This window comes from Megalobrama amblycephala, linkage group LG9 (assembly GCF_018812025.1).
Source record: "Megalobrama amblycephala isolate DHTTF-2021 linkage group LG9, ASM1881202v1, whole genome shotgun sequence".
Lineage (NCBI taxonomy): Eukaryota > Metazoa > Chordata > Actinopteri > Cypriniformes > Xenocyprididae > Megalobrama > Megalobrama amblycephala.
This window is the reverse complement of record NC_063052.1, coordinates 21,690,236-21,705,036: the sequence shown is the minus strand read 5'-3', so window position 1 is coordinate 21,705,036 and position 14,801 is coordinate 21,690,236. Positions and strand designations below refer to the sequence as shown.

Below are 14,801 nucleotides of genomic sequence, written 5' to 3'. Positions count from 1 at the left end.
TCACACACATACACAAACGCATGTCCGTGCCCCAAGCGCACGCACGTCCTCATAAACCCATGTATGCACGCGGAGCTTAGTTAGGCAACTGGACTGCTGTTTTGCACCACATGAGAAGGTGTGTGTGAGAGATGGCTGTGCATGTGTAAAGCCAGGAAAGAGAGATCGAGCGAGAGAACTTGCGTGTGCCCTCTCTCCCTCAGTCCGTGCCACCCCAGGGTGGGAATGCTAAGACAGACAGGCGGTTTATTTTTGGGTCAGTGACAGTGTGTCAATGGCCGCAGATGCGTCGCAAAGGAAGGCTCTGAGATACCAGCAGACCGTGGTCAGTCACCGTCTCTGTCTCTCTCTCTCTCTCTATATCTCCCTTCACCCTTTCTTCTTTCTGGTTACTCTTTAGACAGTTGTGATTTGCTGTTCTTCTGTCATTTTAAATCTTATGATGTCAAAGATGTTGCACAATCTCTGCATGACTTGTATATTTCTATCTGTACTGACTGAGTCACTATGCTGCTGCAGAACTCGCGGGAAAGTGCAGCTGTTTACTCAATCTTTCGTTTATCTGAGGAGGTCTGTACTGCCTCTTTTTGTTCTTTGAATAAGTTTGCAGTGCAACTTTTTCTTTAAGACAAAAACCCAGTCCATTCTATAAAAATGAACGATTCTTCAATTATGGAATTTTTCTGTCGCCTAAAATGACTCTACAATTTTTTTGTTATTATTATAATCATTCTAGTTTTAAAGTATAGGTCAGTATTAAGTCTCTTTTAATCACTTTTTCTTAATTTCTGTTTTGAGCATGACTTTTAAATTCTCTGCATGAAAGTATTGAAATCAGGGAAAGTCTACTTTGTACTTTTTCTAACAAGTTTTTTTTTTTTTTTTAAAGGTTGACCAAAACCATAATCAGAGACATGTGATAATTGTTTTAACATAGATGATGAATAGAAGAAATATAAATAGTTTTTTTTCTAGATTTAAAGACAAGACTAATTGAAAAATCACCCAAATGTACATAATCACCCAAATTGCATAAACTAAGTCTCTGTGAAAACAGTAATATTGTGAAATTACAATTTAAAATAACTAATTTTAATATATTTTAAAATGTAATTTATTCCTGTGATGGCAAAGCTGAATTTTCAGCATCATTACTCCAGTCTTCAGTGTCAAATGATCCTTCAGAAATCTTCATGCTGACTTGCTGCTCAAGAAACATTTCTTATTATTATTCATGTTGAAAACCGGTCTGTCATGACAACTCTCAGAGTATAGGTAATGGATATGATATGTTGATGTGTCTGGTCTTCGAATACGCTTCTGCTGCTACTGTTTTTTGCTGCTGCTGCAGAGCAAGTACGCAACTTGCTACTGCCAACAAATACACGACACAGTGCTGTGAGCAAGAAAGACATGCTGCTGCTGTACAATATAACATACATGAATTATCCATAGCAGATCTATACAGGTGGAGCTGGGTAGGGACAGATCTAGAAATTATTTTATTGGGTAGCAAGGGGGTGGCATGAGGACTGTGAGGGGTGGCAAAACCAAAGTAAACAAGCATTCAATCATCTATATTTAATCATCTATACTACAACTATACTATGATTAAAAACAAAATATAGTCGCAAGCAGCAATCATCGGGATCCAAGCACCAATGGCTCCTGTGGATGATTAGCGATCCAACTGAAATTAATCTTATGATGTGTTTTTTAGAGAAAAGTCCAACTTGAATTTTGACTGAAAGTTATGGTTTGATAAAACACACCGCTGACAAAAAAGCCAACTGACTTTCAAAAGAGAACACTTACTGTTAGTGTGAAATTAAATAAGAAGTCAAAAATGTTTACTGTCATAAGGCATGTGATAATAATATGTGTGGTGTAAGTGTGGACTCATATTCAACATTTAAATTTAGATGAATCACATGTCATATGTCAGGTCAGTTTCAAATTAATGTGAATATATAATTTGCAGCTCCAAACTTTATCTAAAGCATTTATCTTAAGGCCCTTTTCATTTTTTTTCTCTTTGTTTTTTCTATAATATGTGTAGCTTGCAGTTTATTCATATAACAATGGTGTTTCATAGAGATTTTATAATGTATATTATCTTGAAAAAGATTTTGAAAATTTTCTCTAATCGTTTAATCATGTCTGACAACTTGAAAATATGTTTTTTAGGGTCTATAAAAGTTAAACATTTAATGATCTATAAGCATTTCACAGATATGTACACTTTTTTTTTTTTTTATAAAACTATGCTGTCAGTACACCATATTATACAAATGAACTAGATCAATGCATTTATTTCCATTCAAAGTGATGGCAACTTTAGGCTTAAAATATTCCTTATCCTGTGGTTTCCTCCTCTACATTAATATCACAGATTTGATCTTAGAGATGAAATGGTTGATAGTTTAGAAATTGCAGTTAGCTCCATAAATTTATTAGGAGTCCAATTCACCTTAGGTGTTTGGGCCCCTAATAACAAAATATGAATATTCAGGGCACCAAGACACTATCTATTAAATACATCAACACATTCTAAATGTCTCTGAGCTTGCTAGAGTAGGTCTATCATTACCAGACAGAAAAGAAATAGAAAAGAGGCAGGCTACTTGGATGATATATAAATCACAAGTTTTAGTGCATCAAGTTTAAAAGGTTAGTTCACCCCAAAATTAAAATTCTGTCATTAATTACTCACCCTCATGCCGTTTCACACCCGTAAGTCTTTCTTTCATCTTCGGAAGACATCTTTTTGATGACAGAATGCTGTCAGATTTCCCTCCATTGACTGCCTTTGTAACTACCATTTTGAGCAGAAGCTCAACCTAACATGAATAATGCACAATAACAAAATCTTACGGGTGTGGAACAACCCGTAACTAGTAATTAATGACAGAAATTTCATTTTGGGGTGAACTAATATCAAAATATCAAAGCACTGAGACTGAACACTTCTTAACTGAGGTGGAAATGTCTATGTGGGCATTATGGAAGGTCACCCAGAACACCCTAGCAACCACCTAGCAACACTTGATCAACAACCCAGAACAGCCGACTATCTGTTTCTCTATCTATCCTGACCTTCAAACTATTTTAAATTTAAAAAAAAAAAAAAAAAAAAAAAAAAAACTTGTCAAGCCATCATAAAGTTTGTCTAATAAAAATGTCCATCTAGTTAAAGATTAGATTCTTACCTAACTCTGCTATTAGTTTTTGTGATTGGGATGATCTTATTGATTTCATTTAGAATCCATGCACCACAAATAGTTATGGTACACGGCGCATGTCAAAATAAACAATGAGAAGCATTGTGTCAAATAATACTATATATAAATAAAGAAAAAACAATTAATTTGTTTTTGAATTCGGCTACACTGGTATTTGATTCTTCTAAAAGAACCTGTTCATAAGAGTCATGTTTTAGTGAAGCTGACTACACAGTGTGAGCAGACATGCAGCAGATTTTTTTCATGGTACATCTTGATGTCATTGTATTAATGTGCAGCTGCTAAAATGCAATACAGAAAACACTTCTTAAATTTATATTTTATACTGGGATAAATCTGGGGTGGCAATGCTTTTTTCTTAGAGTGGCAGATCCGCCCCTGGAGCTGGGGACAGTGGATGGTTTTTTAAAGGTGCCCTAGAACCCCTTTTCAAAAGATGAAATATAAGTCTAAGGTGTCCCCTGAATGTGTCTGTGAAGTTTCAGCTCAAAATAACCCATAGATTTTTTTAAATTAATTTTTTTAATTGCCTATTTTGAGGCATAATTACATATGCACCGATTCAGTGTGCGGCCCCTTTAAATCTCCTGCTCCCCCGCCCCCAAGCTCTGCCTTAAACAGCATAAACAAAGTTCACACAGCTAATATAATACTCAAAATGGATCTTTACAAAGTGTTCGTCGTTCATGCTGCATGCATGCATCGATTCCTGTGAGTATAGTATTTATTTGGATGTTTACATTTGATTCTGAATGAGTTTGAGGCTGTGCTCCATGGCTAACGGGCTAAAGCTAGCATTACACACTGTTGGAGAGATTTATAAAGAATGAAGTTGTGTTTATGAATTATACAGACTGCAAGGGTTTAAAAATGAAAATAGCGACGACTCTTTTCTCCGTGAATACAGTAAGAAACGATGGGCGTACATATTAATGATCCCGACTGTTACTTAACAGTCGGTGTTATGTTGAGATTCACCTGTTTTTCGGGGGTGTTTTAAACAAATGAGATTTATATAAGAAGGAGGAAACAATGGTGTTTGAGACTCACTGTATGTCATTTCCATGTACTGAACTCTTGTTATTCATCTATGCCAAGGTAAATTCAATTTTTCATTCGATGGCACCTTTAAGCACGCTGCACTGCTATAAGCAGTGAGCTCATTGGCTACTGAAACAGCAGGAACCAATCAGCTGTGCCCTGTTGAGTATGACATGATTGCAAGCAGATTGAGTTAAAGGGGTAGTTATCACCCAAAAATGAAAATGATCCCATAATTTACTCACCCTCAAGCCATCCTAGGTGTATGGCTTTCTTCTTTCAGCAAACACAATCAGAGTTATATTAACCCTTATGTGCTGTTCATTTTGAATGTACACTCAGGATGTTGGGGTCTCCAGAGGCCGTTACCGGACGTTAGTGATTACAGTTTATAAAGTTATAAATATGGATATTTTTCTTACAAAAACGCATTGCTTCGCTTCAGAAGGCCTTTAGTAACCTCCTTGAGCCGTATGGATTACTTTTATGATGGATGGATGTGCTTTTTTGGGCTTCAAAATCTCATGTATCATTCACTCCCATTATAAAGCTTGGAAGAGCCAGGATATTTTTTATATAACTCTGAGTGTGTTTGCTGAAAGAAGAAAGACATATACACCTAAGATGGCTTGAAGGTGAGTAAATTATGGGATACCCCTTTAAGAACCTATCAGCCTGTGCCATCTAGAGTTTCATGACAGTAATGTGTTTGTGCTGCCATGATACTTTTTTCAAGACTGTTTGATTAATAAAGTTCAAAAGAACAGTATTTATTTGAAATATAAATCTTTTGTGTAAATGTCTTTACTGTCACTTTTGATCAATTTAAATCATCTTTGCTGAATAAATATGTTAATTACTGACCCCAAACTTTTGAATGGTAGTGTAAGTGGAAACCCAATCATAAATTATGAATGTATCCCTTAAACCCAGCCTGTCATAGGAGAGCATCAGTGTGGTTAGAGTGTATTATAAACAAGGTAGTATTGCTTTCTTATGTATGCAGTTGAGGTCATCTTTTATGAGTCATGTCACTGTGATTTATTGAGCAGTATGTTCAACACTGATTGAATGAGAAAACATGTGTAAATGTTCTATCAATAAGCATATTTTGGATTATGGGTCACCTAGAGAGTGCTTCACACTGACAGTGATTTGCAGCAACAAACAACTTGAAGTTATTCATTTTTGTTTGATCTCTTGATTTCTGAGAGTTCAACAATGTAAATGAGCAGAGAATCTATGCAGCGACAGCTAGTGGGATTGTAGACTCTGATCACGTGATATAATTGGATAGTTCGGTAGAAATGGCTGCTGTTGCAACCAACATCACAGAAGCTTCTCGAGCTGTTTATTCGCAGATGGTGCAAACAGGGCTTTAGCTGTATTTTGTTATGTTCTTTTTATTTTTAATGTCTGTTTAACTTTAAATTATTTTTATTTCTGTTTTGGTTTCAGCACTTCACCTTTAAATGTATGTATTTGTTAGTTGCAAGGCAAGTTTTTCATCTCATATTTATATTTAATTTAATTTAAATTACTGGAAATTATTTTGAATAGTTTTATTTTTTGTTAACAACACTTCTCGTTTCACACACGCAGTCATTTTATTTAATTATTTTATTTTGCATTGTATTATTGAAGTGTACATTTAGCAAAGTTACTGAATGAAAGAGCCTCAACAGAATGGCCTGGCATATTGGGATATGTTGACAAGTGTGGTCATCACAGCATGGGAAGAACGTCTATTTTAGAAGACCTTCAACAGAATTACATATGACTTTACATAACATCATGTGACGACACCATTACAATTGCCTTGATAGCATTCCCATACAGCCATCAGCATGACCTAAAGCACAGCAGAATGCCACCAAATACCCCTTCCAGCGCACTTTAGCTTGAGCACATTAGCACTTTCTGATAGGAATCACTTATTTGTTGATGATAGTGATTAACATATGCTGCATAAGCTGCACACATTTCCTCAGCACTACATTTGCTGTTAGTGTTCCAGTGCTAGTTAGCATGACAGTGTTGTCTGATAATAGGTTTCCAACATTTCCTTGGGAGTCCTTGAGGGACAGATGAACAAATTGGAAGAAAGAAAGATCCACATAGAGGTGTGTGGGGAAGTGTGGCTATGATCATTGGGTCACACCAAAGCTATTATTAACCCGCCGGCTAGTATTACAAGCCCTGGATAGAAAGGGGGTAGTTCCAATCTATGGCGGACAGGGGGTCACAGGGGGAGGGGGGGGGGGGGGTGTAGAAGCCTGTAAGGTGTAGAAGCAGACTGGGAAGGAGGGGGTGAAATATGGAGAAAGCAAGGGATTACATGTACTGTGGGAACGGGTGAAAGTAACTGGATAGATGCGTGGAATGAGAATGAAAGAGATGTGTTATGAGGAAGAGAGATACATGATAAACCTATCATCTACATGGGCCCATTCCAAAGCTGAAAGTGAGCGCTTTAATTCAGTAGAACTGCAAATAGTAACAAATACAGACACAAGTTAAATATTCTCTGAAAAACAATAAACCACAGAGGAATGGTTTTAAGCCTGATATATTATAATAGTTTAGCTCATAGCTATTTCTAAAGTCACAAATGAGATCTCTTTAATTGTCACTCCTAGATAGCAGTAAGGTTAAATGGTGAGCAAATGGGCTAAATGTGTATATATATATTCATTTATATATATTATGTTTTTTTCAGATATTACCTGTCATGTAGTATGTAATATAACTGTTTGTGAATGTAAAACGTCTACAAATTTTACAAAGCGCATGATAAATGGAGTTATTGTCTCCCAAAAGAAAGAACCGATTTTAAACTGCATAAAATGAGTCGTCAGTAATTCCAGTCTTACTTCCTACACGAACCTACATAGGTTTGTAACAAATTTGCATAATGCCAGCCTGTGGTCTTTATTGGCTGCCTGTGAACAACATCTACTTTGACCCGCCTTCAAACACTGTAGTTGTAGCTGAGGCCTGGAAGAGTTTGTGTTGCGTTGTGTTGTGGTTTGTGTTTTCAAACATGTTGAGAAGATGCTGTTTTCAGCATTCTTCATTTTTCTGCACTTTGCAAACACTTCCGAAGCATGAGGACTCAGGCTTGAATTGATATGATAAAATTGACGCTATTGTTACTGTTCATATCACCGTGTGTAAAAGTGCTGAGGAAGCTTCGGTAGCTGTAATTCAGTAATGGGTAATGGGAGTTTAATTTCCGACACGCGCTGTCAGCGGTAAAAAGGTAATAACATTAGAAGTACTGCAGTGTTGGCCAGAAAGTGTTTCTTTGGGCTGATAAAGGATAGATGACAAGTTCTGCATGTTTATCACCTTTATTTGATTCAACCTTCGTCTCATGTTATTCTCAAGTTAGATGACTGAAATCTAACTCTTATTGTTTAATCATTACATTTCTAAAATGAGATTCATTCATCAGCTGTATAAGATTTAGCATGTGGAAAAACGTCTCGGGTTACTGATGTAACCCTTGTTCCCTGAGAAAGGGAACGAGACGCTACGGCATTGACGTAGCGTTGATAGTTCCCACGAAAGGGCATGTCTCGGGTTACTGATGTAACCCTTGTTCCCTGAGTAAGGGAACGAGACGCTACGTCATTGACGTAGTGTCGATAGTTCCCACGAAAGGGAACGTCTCGGGTTACTGATGTAACCCTTGTTCCCTGAGTAAAGGAACGAGACGCTACGTCATTGACGTAGCGTCGATAGTTCCCACGAAAGGGAACTATATTTGCTACTGTCAGCAATTACATGGTTCTGTTGCATTAAAATTACTGTGTATGAGACATTGCATAAGCATAAATGAATAAACTGAAATAAAAGAGCCACAGACATTTCTTAACTTGCTTATTAACGTTTCTGTCAGATCCGCATTTACTTCTTTACATCTTCACTTCCTTAATGCAAATAACGTTTATTAGGCCATAAGTCGACATTACAAATTACAGTATATTACATACAAGTTGAAGTTGGTGTTGATGTAAAGAAAAGTGTGTAAAAGTTGTTTCATACTAGGTTAAAAGCTTTTAAATAAATTAAACATAACACCATCATTATGCTCACAGGCACACAGGTTCAGCCAACATTATATCCCAATCCAATTTTCTGTCCCTATCATTAGGATTTTTGTTAAATAGTTTATAGAATAACTGAGATTTACAAATTAAAATTGTCATTTATCTGTCTCATTTAATAGATTTAAGCGAGAGTTGTTGTTTTTTTCAGGGCAAATCACAGTGTGTATGTGTGTGTGAGTGTGAGACTCAGGTATACCATACGTTATGGGGACAAAATGTTCCCACAAAGATGACAATATCCGAAATCCTTGACCTACTTGTGACATTATTTTGGTCCCCATGAGGAAAACAGCTTATAAATCATACTAAGTGTTTTTTTGAAAATGTAAAAATGCTGAAAGTTTTCTGTGAGGGGTAGGTTTAGGGGTAGGGTTAGGGTTTGGGGACAGAATATACAGTTTGTACTGTATAAAAACCATTATGTCTATGGAGAGTCCCTACAAGGATAGTGAACCAGACACATGTGTGTGTTAGAGAAATCGTGGGAATGAAGACACGTGTTGAAGAAATGTGTTTTCCAGATGTCTGGATCTTATCCATATGGTTATAAATCTAAATGTAGATTACTGTTCTTCCGCCAGTGGACTTACTCGAAGCACGTCAAGAAGATTTTCCTCTATTTTTGGACTCCCTCTCTTCTGTCACCTTTCGGATGCATCATGTTGTTTTGAAGATGAGGGTGACATCTTACTTTTTTTTCCCAAAGAAAAAAGTTAATATGTGACACACTGGTGAGGAATATTAAAAGCGATATTAAAAGCACATACAAATAATTCTCAAATGTATTTTGTTTGGACAAATTTGAAAGGATAACAGTGGTTTGTCTTGCATATCTGCACTGAAGCGGTTGTGTGTTGTAGAAGGAAATAATATTAATTGGTAACTGTAAGCCAGTTTTATTTATATCAATATTACTATTACATTTTTTTATTAATATTTTGAATTTGTTTTTATTATTTTATTATCCATTTTCATTTCCAGTTTTAGTATTTTGTTTTTGCCAAAAAATGTTTTCGTTTTTTTTAATATAATTTTTATTTAGTTTTTAGTTTAGTTTAGTACGTCAGTTTCAATGAATGAAAATGAAAAAATTTTATTACATTATTAATCTTTATTACATTTAACATTTATTTTATTTCTTGTAATTTTAGTTTTATCTAAAGGGATAGTTCTAGTACCTAAAAACCTGTTATTTCTTCTGTTATCAGCTATATGGAGAGTACAGAGAGCACCCTGGTGGGTCCCAGCGGAGAGAAGCCACTCGCCTTCTGATGGAGAGACAGCGAAAAAAGCATGGATATCACCACCATGGACATCACTACCATGGACATCACCACCATGGGCACCACCATCACAGTCACCATGGGCGGAGTCACAGCCGAAGTCGCCGTCACAGCCACCATCACCTGGAGATAGGGAGCATTCATGACAGACAGGAGGAGGAGCAGGGCCACACCTCCTCGTTCAAGAAACGGCGCTCCTATTCCAAGTGCAGAGGTCAATAATAATGAGCCTTGCAAAAGGATATATGAAATATGTTTGAGATTTGTAATCTGATATAAACTGTAATATTTTCCCAGACTGCGTGGCACGAGTACAAAAGTTCCTCATCTCTAAATTGGGAGAAGACTGGATCTTTCTGGTGTTGTTGGGTATTACCATGGCATTAGTTAGCTGGAGCATGGATTATGCTAGTGCCAAGAGTCTACAAGGTACTACACTACCCAGAATTCCCCACCTACCGCCTCCTTCTCATTTGCCTTATTATTCTGTCGATGAATTTTGCTTATATGTTGTAGCTATTCAAAGTCAAATTTAATTTCCCTTATTTCTGTCTTCTGTTTCAAGGGTTTTAAAATTGGAGTTTTAGCACTTGCAAAAAATATTATAATATATCTAGCAAAATATATTCGAATATACTTAGCAAATAATTTAAATATTTTCACAGTGTAAAATGGGTATTTTTATATTATATTTTTATTTATATATATTATTTCTTAATTATATACACATATTTCCAAAATGGTTATATAATATTTTATATTTAAAATGGGTCTTTTTTCATATATATTCTATTTTTATGTATATATTTTTCATATATTATTTATATTTTATAAAGGGGGTCCCTTGAAAGATATTGTCCGATGTTGAAACATTTGAAAACCTGTTCTATTTTTGCAAATGTTATAATCCATATACATTTGCGACTTTTCCATGTTTTTCCAATTCTCATTTCTAAAACTTCTCCACACGGCTTGCTTTTGTCTTCCTCTTTCTCTACCTCACATGCGCCATCACTTCTGTCCTTCTTTGTGTTTCTCAGCCTATAAGTGGTTTTATGGGGAGTTGAAGGGGAACATCCCACTGCAATACCTGGTCTGGGTTTTCTATCCCATGGTGCTCATCTTGTTTGCCTCCCTCTTCTGTCACCTGGTCGCTCCTCAGGCCATTGGTGTGTAGTCTCACTGTTCCCCTTTTTTTTTTAACTTATATATATTTTGTTTATTATTTTTCATACACCTTCTTTAAATTTTTTTCTTTATATCCTATTTATATTCTTTGCAGATCTTTTAGCTTTACCCAGGGTTTAAAATTACGTTTTTGTCTCACCTGTTGAGACTAAAACATATAGTTTTATTCCTATAACAAAGGAATCATTTAGTTTTCCGCCTTTTGTGGCAAATGGTTCTTTGCTGACATTAGGTGCTTAGTGAGTTAATTTTAGATCTCGCCTCTTTATATAATCTCAGTTTCCATTAAAGTGTCTACGTACACTGTGTCCATCTCTTGGAAGCACCTTTACTGTATTCTGTGCCCCTCAAACATACCAGCCACATATTTTCCTTTTCTTTAACTACTGTAACTGCTTCACACTGTTTACTACTCAACAATGCCACCTGCTGGTTTATCCATCCAGATCATTTATTCCCAACCATGGGTGCTTATGCAGGTTACAGGGAGTGATTTTCTCTAATCTTGTAAAACTGAAACTTATAAATGTAGGGCATTGCTAGCTCTGAACAGACAATACATCATTTTAAGTCATGCCCTACATTAAAAAATGTAGGGCAGGTATTAAAAATGTGATTGGATGGTTGTAGTTTGCTATTGGTCGATGTCATGTGAGTGACAGATTGTCCCGCCCTCATGCCAAAAAAACGTCATCAGAGAAGATATGTTGCAAAAAGGTGGAGCTCATGAGGGCATGTGAAAAACAAATAATTACGTACACAGATAAATCTTTTATAATAAATGTAGTAATATTCCATAAAAAAACAAGAATTGTCAATTTTGATTTGATGCCGACTTTAAAGTAATGAATCAAAATATATCTTATATATCAATTAATCGGTTTCTTTTTGGTTCCCCTTTTTCTACATTTTATTGGTACATTCCCCACTTATTACAAAGCTTTCCAGAATTTCAAAATTAGATTCTATATTCTTACACTACCATAGTCATAACCATAAACCAAACAGAAAGAGTCCCTTTTTAAAGAAGTACAGTATATGTTGGAACACATTTCTGGTTTGTTGTCGATGAAAGAGGTTGGAAAACAAAGCTGCAGATTTCATCATGATCAGTTTCAGCTGTATTTTCTATATACAGTAATGTGTGTGTGATTCATATTCTTTATCATGTTTACAGGCCTTTCACATTGATTTTTTTTTTTTTTTCATAATTCATTTGATTATTTTGTCATTTTTCTTTCCTCTTCTAACTCTTATTTTTTTCCCTCAGGCTCTGGTATTCCAGAGCTGAAAACCATACTCAGAGGTGTTGTGCTGAAGGAGTATTTGACACTCAAGGCATTTATTGCAAAGGTGGTGGGACTCACTGCTGGCCTGGGCAGTGGTATGCCAGTTGGCAAAGAGGTGAGACACATTTGATTTTGCAGTCTCGTGTAACATACACAGGGCCACTTGTCTGGCTATCACCAGACCAAGCTCAATTTAAAATTGAACATTGGTCTGGGGAGTTTGCTATACTTTTCTACTGCACAAGAGGCATGATCAACGAGCATTATTCACGCAACTGGATAGTCCTTCAACCAATCAGATCAACGATCCGGGTGACTTACTTTGCAGAGCGACGCGAAAACTCCAGACAGGTTTAGTTTGTATTGGTTTGTAGCATTGATCAGCGGTTTGCAGAAGCAGCAATGGCATCGAACAATTTTTGCAGGTTGTGCAAAAAAAACATGAAAGTGATCGGTATTTACACCCACTCGAGCGATTTGTTTGCTAAACTAAAGAAGTCATTCAGCATCGTCGAGAGGTTAAAAAGAATTGGATTGACGATCGTGCTTGCCGTCTCTTCTCTATCGTCATTGTGTTATACCGCCAATAGCGAGCAAGGTGGATAAGCCAGTCTGTGATTGGTTCCTGCAAAAGTGTAACAGGAGCAGTAGAAATGAATGTACGGGTTTCCAGACTGAGTTGCCGGGCGAAATCAAATCGCCGGCAGATCAGACTGGGTTTACCCAGTCTACAGGGGCACAATTTGCCCTTTCATATTTACAAAATGTACAGTGATTTGGTGGATGTGACTGCCAGTTGGGTTAATTAGACTGGCCTCATCCCCATCTGATGCTAACCTTTAAACTGTGCTATTTTTATATTTTAGGGTCCCTTTGTTCACATAGCCAGTATCTGTGCAGCTGTCCTCAGCAAGTTTATGTCTTTCTTCTCTGGAGTCTATCAGGTAAGCAGAAGTGCATGGAGATCCTGCAATGCATATTTGGCATCTCCATTCATAAAATGCTGAATGCTCGTTTATCTTCAGGGGACAGGACAGGTTTTTTTTATTACACATTATTTTTGAGGACAGTGCTGATTTATCATCCAGGGCATTTATATTACCAAGAATAATTTCTACCTTCCCCCACCTCTACCTTCAACTGTGTCTACTTCCCTTTTTTGTATGCCTCTGTGTCAGTAGAGCCCATATTGTTATACAGACATCCTCACGGTGGGCTGTGCTGTAGGGGTTGGATGCTGTTTTGGAACCCCTCTTGGAGGTAAAGTGCATGGTGCAATAAAGCATTTTCTACCTTTTTCTTAATCTTAATCAGTATTTCAAACATGAGAACACTCTGAACAATTTTAGCATGTAATTGAATATATATGGCAATGTTTTTGGTCTTGGCGAGCAAGATCTGCTACACTACTGCAGCTGTTGATTTTTGCTGCTGTGAAGCAATTATGTACTTGCAACTATATAGATATACAGACATGTTGCTTTAAGCATGTAATATATGTTGGTGCTGCATAAATAGACATACATAAATCCCGTAGCAGATCTAGGCAGGTGGATCTGGGGGAGGTGGAGGGTTTCAGAGGAATTCTGATAGCATGCTGCAGGACTAGATTACAGCAAACAATGGACCAGACTATTTAAATGTTGAGCAAGCAATCTCATTGGCTACAGGATTAGCAGAGGCCAATCAGCTTGTGCCATGTGTTAATGATGTAATTGCTTGCAGAATGTAAAGGACCTGTTAGCCTTCACCCTCTAGAGTTTCATGTCTGAACTAGATATTTATGTTTGTTTGCCAGTAAAATGTCTAAACATCACTGTCAAACTTTGTTTTAAGTATAAATCTAACAAAGAATGAACAATTGGAGTAAAAAATGTCTCTAGTTACGACTGTAACCCTGGTTCCCTGAGAAGGGAACGAGACACTGCGTTGTATGATGGCACTTTCATTGAGCGATCTTCTGGACATAAACCTCAAGGGCCCTAACAGGGCAGAGTAACTGTAGCTTCTCCTGTTCCAGCGACACATGAGGAGGAGGATGAAAGGCCTGAAGGACTACGGACCTGGCCACATTAGTGGGTACATAACCCGGCCTCGGGTGAAGAATAGCTTTCACTCTACCTGGAATAAATTCCAGACAGGAGGAGGCAAATGACAGAGCCTGTAAATCTCTTGCTCTCTTAAGAAACGTGATTGTCAGCAAGAACACCATCTTTAGAGTGATGCATTTGTCAGATACAGAGTCCAAGGGCTCGAAGGGTGCCAGGGACAGCCCTTCTAGTACCACGGCTAGATCCCATGCTGGGACTCTAACCTGAGCCGCAGGCCTCATCCTCATGCTGCGTTCACACCGAACGCGTCTGGGGCGTCAAATTCGCGCCAGACGCATCTGATTTGGACTCTTGAACATTTTGAAGTCAGACGCTTCGGACGCTCGTAAAATTAGCTCAATTAGCGCGTCTAAACAAAGTGTGTTCAGACGCGAATTCGCGTCATGGGAGGGGCTTTCATCTCTTTCTGCACAGATCCTCTGAATAAACACATAATCTCGTCAGTTGGAAACCTGTAGCGGCAATTTAACTCGGTTATGCCGGCCGACTTTTGCTAGCTAGAAAGCGGGCTAGTATCAACGGCTAAAATCAT

General features: G+C 37.3%; 1 protein-coding gene across 2 annotated transcripts in view; it reads left to right on the top strand.

Annotated features, from left to right (window-relative positions):
• Positions 1–94: 94 nt before the first annotated feature.
• The window catches only part of clcn1a (chloride channel, voltage-sensitive 1a), a 31,749-nt gene continuing 17,042 nt past the window's right edge, over positions 95–14,801 (top strand). The window contains exons 1-7 of one of the 2 annotated variants that reach the window (XM_048202071.1): positions 99–325; positions 9,607–9,895; positions 9,979–10,110; positions 10,722–10,850; positions 12,140–12,273; positions 13,025–13,102; positions 13,340–13,418. In XM_048202071.1, coding sequence (XP_048058028.1) covers positions 275–325; positions 9,607–9,895; positions 9,979–10,110; positions 10,722–10,850; positions 12,140–12,273; positions 13,025–13,102; positions 13,340–13,418 — 892 coding nt within the window. In that variant the 5' untranslated portion in view covers positions 99–274. Of the gene's footprint in view, positions 326–9,606; positions 9,896–9,978; positions 10,111–10,721; positions 10,851–12,139; positions 12,274–13,024; positions 13,103–13,339; positions 13,419–14,801 lie in introns of both variants that reach the window. The other variant, XM_048202072.1, reaches the window with a different exon arrangement.